This window comes from Eublepharis macularius, chromosome 3 (assembly GCF_028583425.1).
Source record: "Eublepharis macularius isolate TG4126 chromosome 3, MPM_Emac_v1.0, whole genome shotgun sequence".
Classification (NCBI taxonomy): Eukaryota; Metazoa; Chordata; class Lepidosauria; order Squamata; family Eublepharidae; genus Eublepharis; species Eublepharis macularius.
Genome location: NC_072792.1, coordinates 134,771,253 through 134,785,219, shown reverse-complemented (window position 1 = coordinate 134,785,219; position 13,967 = coordinate 134,771,253). Strand labels below are relative to the sequence as shown.

General features: G+C 39.2%; 1 protein-coding gene across 5 annotated transcripts in view; it reads left to right on the top strand.

Annotated features, from left to right (window-relative positions):
• PHLDB2 (pleckstrin homology like domain family B member 2) overlaps positions 1 to 13,967 on the top strand; it is a 105,150-nt gene that overhangs the window by 11,187 nt on the left and 79,996 nt on the right. For all 5 annotated transcript variants that reach the window (XM_054973576.1, XM_054973573.1, XM_054973575.1 and 2 more), the window contains one exon: positions 10,945 to 11,056. In XM_054973576.1, coding sequence (XP_054829551.1) covers positions 11,011 to 11,056 — 46 coding nt within the window. In that variant the 5' untranslated portion in view covers positions 10,945 to 11,010. The remainder of the gene's footprint in view (positions 1 to 10,944; positions 11,057 to 13,967) is intronic.

Here is a 13,967-nt window from a genome sequence, read left to right as displayed (position 1 = left end):
TAACTTATTTACAGCACAGCGATTGGTCTTTATTGTGCTGTTATGATTAGCTGCTGCCAGCACTAAACAACCATTGACAATGCAGACTTCAGGAGCCTTGTTTGTGATAGAAGCTCGACCAATACATAACGGTGAACAAAGGAGGCAAGAATATGTTAAATTTGCTCCATCCCTTCTGCACAAGTGTCTTCTGTCAATAAAAGTCCCTGTGTGTGTGAAGCATTGTACAAATGCTAAGTGGAATGTTTTATCCCACCTTTCTTTTCAAACAGAAAAAGCAAATTTGTTGTCTAAATAATGAAGTACTTTTAGCTACTGAAAGATCAAATGAGTTATGTCGCTGTCTTATACAATTTATAGCACATATCTCCTTTAAAAGCTGGACTCATCCCTTATAAGACATGTATTTATGAGGTTTAGTTAGCTTCTCCAACAAAAACAGGTAAGAATTCTAGAATATCTGTCTGTCTATGCCAGACACAACAGCTCCAGGGCTTTTATGTTCTCCCTCTTTCCTCGTTTGCACTAGTATTTGTGTTGTCTTCATTTTCCAAAGCTATCGTTGCTTTTTCCCCGTTTCATTCTTTCCAGCTGCTCCTTTAAATCACTTTACCTCAGGCTATTTGGATTTTCTTTCCTTCATTGCCACCATACATATATCAGAAACAATTCCTTTTCCACTTTTAAAGAGACTAAAGAAAAACTGAAGCCATTTCTGTGGGTTTATTTCCCCACATTTTGTCCACAAGCATTCACACTTTATTTCTATGTATTGGGAACATTTTATAGGAATTCCTATTACATAATGCTTTATCTTTTAAAGTTAGGAATTCTGGGACAAAAACAGGCCTGGAAATCTGATCAGAAATTCTTCTTCCAAATCCCATAATTGTGGGAGTTGTTGTGACTGTTCAGTTGTGTGATACTTTTATGAGTCTACTGCCATTTCATTCCATCTAACAAACCAGCTCAGTCTAGGAAGGCTCAGTTCTGTTAAAATATCCAACAGTGCTTACAATTATTATATGACCACTTCAGATATTCATAACACAGATAGAAGATTTTTAAAGAGAAAAAAGAGCTAATCTTTTGCATATTTTAAATTCCCAGTCAGCACTACTCTCATGACAAAATGTCACAGCCACCACAACTTTCAAACCCTTCTTTTGTCTTTGAATTTGTACTGGGGAAGGGAGGTTGTAGCTGGTTTTATACCTGTTAGTAAGACAGTGAAATCAGACTACTCACAGACAAGGTAATGGTTTTTGTATTTTCTGGGGATTTCCAAGGAAAATAATAGTTTGTAATTTTTTTTAATGAAGACATTTCTCCAACATACCAACTTATTGCTCTACAGGAATTACAGAATTGAGGGCAGTTGACTCTCAGTTAAAGACAAGTCCTGCTTAAACCTTATCCTTATCCTTGGGGCAGAGACTATGAATTCAGAAGGGAGAAATAAGTTCAAATACGAACTTCCTAGCATTTGGAGCAATTGCACTACAAAGCTAGAATGCAGACATTCAAGATTAAGTGAGCAGAAAACTTCTCATGTAGATTCAGAGTGAAGTGTCACTTTATTGTACTGGCGTATGTGTGTGTGTGTGATTTCACTATTATTTATTCCCCTCCCTCCCCATTGTTTTTTTTAGAACAATGATCTTTGAGTCCAAAGAACTGAACTGGTTGAGAGGACTGAGTTCTTGAGGGACATTGTGCTTCCCACCTTTGATGGGGTCCAGCTGATGTTAACTGGCTCATTTAAGAGTCTAGAGGTTATACTAGATACAGCACTATTACTGAAGAAGGAAGTTATATCAGCTGCAAAAAAGGCCTACCAGCTTCATTTAACCGAGAAGAGGGCCTCCTGCCCTGACTCAGCTGGTCTGGCCACGTGGATCAGTGTTGCGGTTACCTCAGGGTTGGACTGTTATGATGCACTTTACGTGGGTCTTCCCTTAAAGACAACTCTGAAACTCCAGTCAGTAAAGAATGCCATGGCCCAATTACTCTTGGGCACTAGGTGGGAAATGCATGTTATAGGTTTAACAGGTTCCTTTACCCTTATGTCATTCCATAGAATGTGCAAAATCTTGTATGTTCAAATGGGCATTTTGAAAAGAGATTAGAACTATAGTAGAATAGAACAGTCCAGTAAGGCATCTTTATAACGGAATGGGATTGTAGTCTACTCTAATGATTATTGTAGGCATCAGCTGCTTTTAGTTCATTATCTTAGGGCCTTTTTGCACTTACAGTTTAAACTGCATTTGTTGTGATCGCAATGGCTTCTGTGTGGCACACTCACATTCCACACTGTCCGAGGCAGTTTCAATTTGGCATCTTGTTTTTCATTTTGGAGAGTCTTTGAAGCCTCGGTGCAGTTTCGAGCTTTCGGGGCTTTGCAATTCACATCACACTTTTTAAAAAACTTTGAGCATGTGTGGTAATGTTTCAATGTTGGAACCCATCCTCCCCCTCCCTGTATTTGCTGTTTGGGCTGTCCTGTGCCCACTGGAGAGGCAATTGGTGTAGGAGTTCTGGGGGGAAACATGTACTTTTTGTGTTTATTCCACTGTCGTGTGTTATTTTTTTTTTAATGAAGCCAGGAAAGGGTTAAAATGCTGCTGCTTCATCCCCTTGCAGCAGCTTCCCTGCCACTTTGTTTCTAAAAGGCTGTGGAAAACAGTTTTTTTTTTTTGTCTTTGGCAAAGCCTGAAACATGCCTGGGAGGGAGGGAGGGAAAAGCAGCCGTTTAATCCTTTCCTGGCTTTTAAAGCCAGCAGGGAATAAGCAGCATCATTAGGAATTGTTCCTGGCTTTGGAAAAAAAAATAAGAGAGGAAGAAAGCTAAAGGAGAGGTAGCTTATGTCCCTTACCTCGCTTTACTGATAAAAATGGCAGAAAGGGAATTCAGAGAGCTGAGGAGGATGGGAGTGGTTAATTCTGCACAGACCAATTAGCTCCTGGGGAAAGGAGAGGGGATAGAAGAGATGCAGAAGAGTTTTATAGTGTTTGCATTGACATTAATCGGGCCAGACATGACTTGGTAGCGGCTTTAGAATACAATTGCAGTATGTCCTGGGGTGGTGGGGAATCAAGGATACCATGGACTGATATTGGTACTACACCCCATGACTACCGTGCAAGCGTGAAACTCATGCAAACATGGGAAGCAGAACAAATACTAAAACACTTTAAAGTCCCAGTGCAAAAAGGACCTTATACCTTGTTTGAATTTAATATTTGAAGCATATAATATTTTGAAAAGAATTCTTTGAGTGTTGACCTGAATGAAAAGACTAAATTTCTAATTTTTCCCAAGAACTTCAGTGGTCTTATAATAATAAGTTTCTAAATGAACTTCAAAATATGTGTATCATGATACGAAAGCTTAAAAAACTATGTATCCTCCTTTTTGAAAGGTGGTTTTTGGTTGCTTTTATATCTAGCAATCCAATGTAGCTTGTCTAAAGTTTTTCCCTTTTTAAAACCTGCAGATAACACTGGAATTTTAAAGGTATTTTCTTTATTAAGGAAGATGAAATCCTTCTTGCGGGTTGCAACAAATGTCTTCAAATATGTTAGGAAGTTCATCTAACAAAATGAACAATGTTACTTTTTTGTTGTTAAAAGGTGCTGTTCTCCCAGTGTTCATGATTTCCTTTGAGGAAAAGATTAAGTCATATGTACTTCCTCTGCTAATTTTTTTTCTCTGGGCCAGAAAATCTGCAATGTCAGGAGGATTTAAATGGCATTCATTTATGATTTTTAATATTAAATAGCCTGTTTTGGAGAGTTAAATGTTATCTCTAAAATTCTCTCTGTGGCATTAGCCCAGGGTTGCCAGGTTCTCTTACCCTCCCGGTAGGAGAGGGGGGACCCAGTGCTTACCTTCTCAGCACTTGGTTTGATGATGTCACTTCTGGGAAATGACTGCACAAGGCTGGAGAGTGCATGCACACTTCACTGCAGGCCTGGTAGGGACCCAAATCAGCCTGCTGCAAATGATACATTACCATTACAAAGGATAAAATACAAAATGTTAATGGATGTTACATAACAATATACTGATATGTAAGAGATACAAATAGTAAAATTTTCATGGCTTGCAGGCCTACAGTGGCACTGGTTGGCAACTGTGCGAAACAGGATGCTAAACTAGATAGACCATTCGTCTCATCCAGCTATTTTATGTTTTTATGTGATCATGGTATTTCATTGTTGAATAAGGTCTTATATGATTGTAGTGGGATTCCAGATATATCACCTGCAGTTCATACATATTTATGGCAGCTAATATCCTTGGCCTTCCCTTTTTGTTGTTCATTTCCTTCCTGAAGGTCATTTGTGCAACATATAATTTTTTTTTTGGCAAGTTTGTGAGCTTAGAAAAGAATAGATACATATCAGTGCAATAAATAAATCAATAACTTTAATAATACATTGTATGGTTGTGAATAAAATCTTCACAGAGTACATAAAACATAATTCAGACAGACTGTTTTAAATGTGTATTTTCAAAAGGATCAGATAATAATAATTTCACCATCTGGTTTTTTATTAGGTCTGTAGTGTCTGAAATTCTGAAATTTTTGTGCTGCAATTATCTATCTATCTAGTATATTTTGAAACCTTCTTTCAAGGAGTTAAGGTGATGGGCACGGTTCTTCCTTCTCTTTCTGTTCTTGAAATAATCATGTGCATTACATTAGGCTTAGACACGGACTGGCTCAGTCAGCTTCAAGGCAGAATGGGGATTTGAACCTGGGTCTCCCAGGTACTAGGCTAACTCTGGTTCCATAAATGAATTGTAAATTCCCTCATATTAAGAAATGTATATTAATATTAAACATCAGTATTAAGATTTATAATGTATTAATATTAAATATTAATATTTATAATCAAAATTCATATTAATATTAATCTAGCAGTAGCTGTCCAATGCATCATAACAAATAAGCAATAGAATATATATTACAAATCTGGCCCTAAACTCTCTTCTTCCAGAACATTCCAAATCAAGCCTTGGTGTGGTTCTGTAGAGCAATTGAATTTCCAGATGTATGGCTCTGGTCCCGGCTCAGCCTTCCTTATCCCATTTAGAACCCATGTCTTTTTTAATTATTCTGACCAAAAGATTAATTTTTGTATAAAAGGCAACTGTTTGACTGTTACATGATGATTAAATGCATATTGAGAGGCACACATATTGCTCTGATGCTTGGGAAGGTTTCAGATGTGTGCCATATGGGAATTTTTTGGTCTTTCCATCACTATCATCTCTCTTTGGCATGGTGCTTGCTATGTTCACCACATTTTAGATAAAGAATTTTCTTTTCTGATGTACTGTATAAATATATATCACTTGTTATGCGATGACAAGGCTCTTTATAGATAAGAACAAGGACTGTGATGAAATACAGGTTTTTTTGAAATATTTATTTATTTATTTATTTATTTATTTATTTATTTATTTATTTGATTACATTTTTAGACCGCCCTCCCCATCAGACGGGCTCAGGGCGGTTTGACAACAAATTAAAAACAGTAAAAACATTATAAAAACATTAAAACATCGTATAAAAAACCATTAAAATTGGCGGGTGTAGAATATTAAATATTAAAATGCAGCATTGTCCTGCATGGGCATTATCCTGCATGGGTGGTGGAAATAATGCTATTGTGCTTTTATTTAACTTGATTTCCCTTAAGTTCCATGTGTTCAATTGTTTTGTCCCACATTTAGAAGATTTTCACCTGTCATTTTGGAATCCAGAAATTGAAATAAAGTGAAGAATGACTTTGACAGTTTATGTTTATGATGTTTATGATGGCAGCTCCCCAACCAAACTAATTATATTCCCTCTTCACTGTTAACACCTACAAATGAAGAAGTTACTTTGAGTAAATTACTTAAATTATCTAACACAGAAACCTATGTACTATAATTTATTTATTTATTTTATTTATGTCATTTATGGTCTGCCATTCTCACTGAGACTCAAGGTGGATTACATAATGTGAGATTAGTACAGTCAGTATCAAGGACAATTTCATAAACAATGCCATAGGGTAAATAAACTCAAGTTTACAAAGGCATAACATTAGCAAGAATCCAATACAGAGTTGAAGAAATGCTGAAACAGAACATAAGCAATTCTAGGGCTGACATAGGAGCACATAATAAAAGCAACAGATAGTACATAAAGCAACATAGTGGTGAAGTCTATGGTCCTTAACTCATTAGCGGAGCATCTGAGACCCCCTCCTTACAACACAAAAGCCTTTTTGAATAATTTGGTTTTCCGTCGTTTGCAGAAAGCTAAGAGACTGGGGGTTCTCCTGACCTCAGGCAGACTGTTCCACAGAGTAGGGGCCATCACAGAGAAAGCCCATGTACAGGCTGCTGTTGATTTCACCCATGGGCAGGGTGATACCTAGAAGAGACCATGTTCAGATGAGCGAATTTGCTGTGGAGGAACATAGGGAGGGAGGTGGTGTTACCAGAACTGCTCTTTATTATAATGGGGAATTAGCTGTAGCAGTCTGTAACTTTAAAATTAGCGCGGATCTTAACCTATGTCTACGGAGGTCCCGATCCCAGACACTCTAGTGAAAAAGAGGCAGACTACAAATAGGTTCAAACACGTGTATTGTCTAACAATGTGGCATAAGCCTGAACTTGCACAAGCATACAAGAAACACACAAGATCTAGGAAGTACAGAGTATGAAATACAGAGACGTTCGCATTAGCTGGTTCCCAACGATGATAGGGGGAATACTCACTTATCCTGGAGCGAAGCAGAGACACAACAGCGAGGGTGGCCCAATGCCAGCACTGGGACCACAGACGGACAGCAAGGAAGTCTGGATAGGAATGGCCTAAGCACCGAGTGGTCTGGGAGACCAGCTTAAATACCCCAAAACGTACCCTGGGGCTGGTGCTGTACTTGGTGGTTCTCACAGATTAAAACAAAGGTTCTAATGGGCTACTGAATGGCTTAGATGGGCCACTTTAGTAATCAGATTGTGATAAGTGACACCTCAGGAAGAGGGGACAAAAGAGGGAGGGGGAAATCCAAGTGGGCTGAAAGGATGTTCCAGCGGACAGGGCTTGTCCTGATGTCATCAGCTCTGGAATGCGGAGGTTTCTTTGAGATGCATTCTCTAAGTGCTTGGGATGGTCGGCACTTAGTTCTTCTCCGGGGCGGCTCCTAAGATATGCAGAGCGGGGCGAGGTGCTCTCGCTGCGGACGTGGTGTGCCCGCTTCGCCGAAATGGCTTCCCAAAGCAGTCTTCCTCTCAGGGTCTTCTGGCTGCCTGAGAACATGGATGCCGGCTGGGCATAGCTGTGGCTGGTTTGCAGGTTGCCCGGTAGCGGGGGCAAGCTCGGCGGCCGGCTCGCGGGAGGCTCCAGGCGGGAACTGACCAGGGAGCGCCTAGCCAGGCTCGCTGGAGGTTTCCCCGGCAGGCGCCCGGCTGCTAGCAGCGGCTTGGGCCCATATGAGGCAGGCTTCCATGGAGGCAGGGGGAACAACACTTTAAAACACAGTCCAAAGCAGGGAACAGGCACGGTCCGTGGCAGATGGCAATGCAGGCACGGGGCACACTTGTAACAGAGTCCAAACACACACTGGGAATTCCAGATACAGGTCAGGGCAGGGCTGCCCAGAAAGAGAGTCCTTTGTGCAGTTATCCAAACATGGAGTCAGTAAACTACACAGTCTATTACAGCAGCAGGGTAATTGACACGCAGGCAGGAAACTGACACGTGTATCAGAGCACACACGTGCAAAGCAATCTTTGTGCAGCAGTGAAACAGTAACGCAGGAAACTTTAACACAGTTCATGGCAGGCCTTAAAGCAGGGGAGGGGGCCTACTTGGCAACAGTGGTCCCATAGGTATGTTGGACCAAGGCCATGAAGAGCTTTGTATGTGATAACCAATACCTTGAACTGAGCATGATACCTGATAAGAAGCAGATGAAGTGACTGCAGAGTGGGGTGATGTTCATGCGTATGTTTAAAAAAAAATAGCTCTCCCCCTGCCCCGCCCCATAAGCCCAGTTTGTTTCTGGGCATCTGAAGCCCTATGTGAATATTAGCACAAATGTAGCCCTGAGTCTAAGAGCGGAACTACAAGTGACAAAAGGCACAGGTTGGACACTTGTCAGGTTCCCTCAAGTTTTGATGGGAAATGTAGGCAGCTTGGCGGAATGTTGTACAAGGAACAGTTGAAAAGTCCATTGGACAGCAGTCAGAGAGCCAAGCTGCAAGACTAGGATGCCTACATTTCCCATCAAAACTTGAGGGAAGCTGACAAGTGTCCAACCTGTGCCTTTTGTCACTTGTAGTTCCGCTCTAATAACTTTTTTAAGGTTTAGTATCTGCAAACACTGCCTCTGATTATTATTGGTAGATCAGTTGGTGGAACTATTGTGTAACAACTGAAATTCTGGATCCCTAGTTGATTCCTTGGGCATAAACACAAGAACTAATGAATAGAGGTTACTGCAACACACACTAAGGGCTGCCTTTGAAAACTGTCTGGAAGCTACAGTTGGTACAGAATGCTGACTGAACGGAGTCATAGGCACAATATTCACTCTTGTTCCATCTGCACTGGCTTCTAATTTGCTTCTAGGTCCAATTCAGAATGCTAGTATTGACTTTTAGAGTCCTATATGGTGTCAGGCCAGCATACCTTAAGGGCTGCCTTCTTCCATATGAACCTACCTGTCTACTCTGGTCATCTTCAGAGGGCCTGCATTGAGTGCTTCTGCCATCCAAGGCTAGATGGGTTGCAACTCAAGAAAGGGCCTTCTCCATCTGTCACCTAAACTTTGGAACTCCCTTCCCAGGGTGATTTGTCTGTTCCCCTCTATTGCTGTCTTCTGCTACCAGGTGTTGTGTGTTCATGTGCACGTGCATTTTTATTGAATTGCTTTTATAGTATTTTAAATGTTATATATTTAAATTATTTTAAAATGTTTTAATGTTTTTAAGTTTTTGTTGCCTTGGGGGCTTTATTTGGGTAGAAGGCAGCATACAAATGCTTTAAAATAAATCAAAATCAAAATCACAGGTAGTATGCATAACACTTAACACAAATGTTTGGCTGCAAACTGAACTCAAGTTATGCTGGAAAAAGCAGAGGTTTTTTAGTTAAATCACTTGACTCTTTGTTACTATTAAGTTCCTTCTCAGCTAGGGATGCCATTCTCCCAGTAGAGGTAGGGGATCCCTCAGTCCCACCCTCTGCTCCCTGTCAGCGAGGGTGGGGAGTTGGCGGAACAGGCCTTCTGGACATGACCCTAGGGCTGTGTGACGATGTCACCTCCAGGAGTGACATTATCATGCCACCCCCGAGAGTGCTCCCACGCTTCTCAACAGGCTGGTTTTGGCACCCAGTGGGCCAGAAATGATGTCATTGTGTTGGTTTTGGAACACCCAGGAAGCAACGAAAGATAAAGCACCGGGTCTCCCCCTTCCACTTGGAGGTTAAGGGGACCTTGCATCTCTATTCCCAGCTCTTGCTAATCTTAAATTTATATTTAATAAATGGACAACCCATGCCAAGTTGTATGTCTTGTTTTCTGTAGTCATGTAATAATATTGGTGTTCCCCTTTTAACTGTTTATTGACTCTGTTTCTGTACAGCAACTACAGGGTAATATAAAACAGATTTTAACTTTGTTCTTCAGACGGCTTTGTATTTGTCATGTTTATTTTAGCTAGTTTCTAATTTACTTTTCTATTTGTAGATTTTAATTTTTATTTCAATAGTATGCAAAAAGAAAAAAGTGATAAGCTTTTCTGTTAAGACAGCTTTCTTAGAAACTTCAAGTAACAATTACATTCTATCATGTTTTCTACAGTTGGCTCATGTATTATGTTGGTAAAGAATTGTTTGGACTGTCAAACCTTTTGGAATGCAGTTTGTTCTCATTTTTTTACATTAATAACATTTATATATCACCTTTGATCTTTCTTGAATGTTCTTCAAACATTCATGTCTTAAATCCTACACACAACATTTCATGCTGGAATAAAAATAGTTTTGAAAAATGCCTGTACTGAGATTATATGGCATGCCAACAAAATATAGTGATGGAAATAAACAAAGAGTTCTCTCTCCTTAATTATGATCTGTGTTGTGCGCTCCTCCCATACTCCTCTTCCTCTTCCATACTCAACTGAAATATTTTTTGTAAGCAGTATATGTTTTAATCAGAAACATTAATGATTGTCTGGGATAATCTGTATGGGACATCAGGATTTGAGTCCAGTGATACCTTAGAGACCAACAAGATTTTCAGGGTATAAGCTTTTTTGAGAGTCAGAGCTTTCTCCTATGTATTGAGCATGTGTATCGTTCTTATTGTGTTTTTTTAATTATTTATATGTGCTTTAAATTATTGTCATCCACCCTGAGCCCTTAGGGTATAATTCCACTAAAAACCCAAATGAATTAAAAAAGAGATTAGTTAATGACTTATTTCGTAAAGAAGGAGCTTGTTCAGTATCTGTATGTATGGATTCATTCCAAAATGGGATGGGCGGGGGAGTCTAGTAATATATGCTGTAAGCCAAAACATCTCTTCTAGATGTTGAACCTGTGATACACAGGTGGAGTTCTGTTACCTATAATTGTGTCCTGATTCATTTCAACAGACAGAACCTAATAGCATATGCCAAATAAAACATTCCCTTCTGTTAAAATACATGTGAACATCAGAGTACATATGAACTCTAAAACCCAGTTATCTCAACATTTCATTGAAATAACTTTCTTTGGAAAGACTGATTATGTTACAAGAATGTCATAAATCATGTTGTTGTTCATTTATGTCTGGAATCTGAGTCACTATATATTCATGACTGATATATTTATGCCTTCAAACATATGTATTAAAGTAATATTTTTGTTTTATTTACAGGTGTTAGAATTCTTATGGTTGAGTCTGACTTGGTGGTAACCGTCTGTCCTCTTAGCAAAAAGAAAAATGATGTCAAATAGAAATAATTTTGCCTACCAGAGTGTTGTGACAGGTACAAGTTGTGTTATTTACATAAAGAGAATGTCTTATAATTTAGTGGTTCTTTTAAATATTCTAGGTGCAGGTGTATGCTGTAATCTAAGTTACTTTAGTAGTTTGGTGTATAGCTGTGCTACCTGAATGAATTCTATTTAAGAATAGATCCACTGTTGGCTCTGTCAATCTAATAACACTTGGTCTGCAATTAATTGCTTATTTTAAGAAACCAGACAAGAAGGCAAAAGACAATGTTTCATTATAGCTTTAAGTAGCAAATCTTTTCCTATACAGATGAGGCATGCACTCCACAATGAAAACTAATCAGTTTAAACTCTGGGTGACCTCCAGGTGGAGCAAGTTCTTCAAACACCTATGGAAACAAACTGTTTCAACTATGCTAAGTAAGAAGTGCCAATAAAACCTTCCTAAATCATAGTGCAGCTGGAGAAACTATTGAAAACAGATTGAATATCTTAAGTTAAAAATAAACCTGGATATATATCAACACAGAAAATTGCATTTCTTCAGATACAGTCACAGTGCTATTGAATTAAAGAGTTAAATAGTCATGCAGTAGGATAAATCATTACCTTGTTGGTAATTGGAAACGGATAGGAAAAGGACAAAAAATAAGGATGGCTGTCATTATCATAATTAAAGTATCTGCAGTATGCATTGTGCAGGAGTAAAATCTAACACATCCTTATCCAAATGTTCGAAGCCTATTGTTCAATTATATGGGATACAGGAAGTGTATGGTGGGATCCTATAAGGATTTTTGACTGCTACTAAGAACACATCGTTATCATAAAAATTGCATATTATTAGGAGATAAGCTGATATTTTAGGAATAGTAAGTGAAGTATATACCTCACTCTTTTTTACCATTGCATCCATCACTGAAAACGGAAATACCACTGGGAAATATTCAAGCCATAATAAATTATTATTGGTTACACAGTTTACTGAGGAGCCCCATGGCGCAGAGTTGTAAGCTGCAGTACTTCAGTCAAAGCTCTACTCACAACCTGAGTTCAATCCCTGCGGAAGCCAGGTTCAGGTAGCCAGCTTCAAGGTTGACTCAGCCTTCCATCCTTCCAAGGAAAAATGAGTACCCAGTTTCCTGGCTGTAAAGTGTAGATGACTGGAGAAGGCAATGGCCAACCACCCCTTAAAAAGTCTGGCAAGAAAATGTCATGATGTGACGTCCCCCTATGGGTCAGTAATGACTTGGTTCTTGTACAGGGGACTACCTTTACCTTTTACACAGTTTACTAGTTTTTTTACGGTGTATAGTATGTGAGCAAACTGCTACCAGGTGACTTTATCTGTGTTTAAATTGTTATGCTATGCGCACACCAGTAGCGCCTGGATAAAATATCCAGGTTAATATTAAAGGTGGATCCTGAGAATGGCAAGTCCTTCCTGGGCACTCTCAAATTAGGAGTGGCCCATCTGCCTGAATGCTCCATGGAGTTAATCAATCAAAGGTCTTTGTGCAGATTCTCCCTTCTGATCATGATTAATGACTAGGATGCTAGCACAATATCTGTGAAATGAAGTTGAGATTATTCAGGCTAACAATGGCTGGGGCAGGGCTGGAGTTTGACTGAGTCGTGCAGGTAAGAGGTGAGACTGAATCAAGATCTTAAGACTCAGTCAAGCTCCAGCCCTGCCCCAGCCATTGTTAGCCTGGATAATCTCAACTTCATTTCATATGTTAATCACTAGCCCCGTCATCCAAGCTTCTCTCTCAGCAGTTATTTTAAAATTCTTCCCTAAGACTGTACATTTCAATTCCGTCCTTGAGGCCAGTCCCATCTCAGCAAAGCCACTGCCCAATATAATTAAAGGTACATAAAATCTACCTCTCAGACCCATACTCTTGTTTCTGGTTTGGTTCCCAAGCCATCAATCCCAACCTCACAGTTGGCTTCATCCCTGGATCTGCTCCCTGGACTGGACTCTCAATCATCCCTTCTCTTTAGGATCAGGAATCTGTTTTATTTTTCCTTGGTTTTCCCTACTGCTGGCAAGACTTCCCTTCTTCTCAAGTGTTTTATGAATAGGCAGCAAGTAGACTTGCATAAAGGATTTTTTTAAATTGTATTACTGCTTTGCAATACTGTCTCATTTTGCTATTCTTGTCATTCTGTTTTGTTTCCACTTCGGTTTCTTGTTAGGGAAATGAAGATTTTTCTCATTTAAGAACTATTTTTTCTTTGCTCCTTCTTTGGTGTGCTGCCCCAAATTGGGACTCTGGTGTAAACTAGGCAGTTTGGCCCTGATAAATTCATTTCTCTGGTGGCATGCATTAGACACTCAGATCTCTAAGGGCCCTATAGGTGTACCTGCCTGAGTAACAACATTCTTTCAAATTTATGCTTTTGATTAGCTTCTACCAGATATTTTTATATCTTTCTCAGTGCTGATTCTAGCTCTTCCTGCTAGAAATGAAAATCTTTATTTAACTTACTCTTTATGCTATAATAATCAATTAGAGGCTGTGTTTGAAGGACATTGTTCTGAAGCTGGAGGTAATAACTCTAGCAATTGGATCAGATTTTCTTGTGCATGTGAGATAGACTAATGAAGGATTTCTGCCAATGCATAATACTTTCCATGTGCTCCCTACTGCTCATTAATAGAGTTTCACATCACTGTTGCTAAATCTAAAATGTGTTGTAATAATTAGCTGAGGGAGGGATGCTATCTTTTTTGTTAAATGAATGCACATTGGAGTTATTCTCTCTAATGTTACAATCCATCATTGAAAAGAAAATATTTGACTGAGGAAAAAGATTATTTTATTTGAATGCTGAAATAAGTAGAACCATCTAAATATGGAGGTGGCTGTCACTTTTTTTTACATCAGAAGTGAGAGGAATGCAGGTCTGTGTGTATGCAGTGGAGGTGTTTTAATG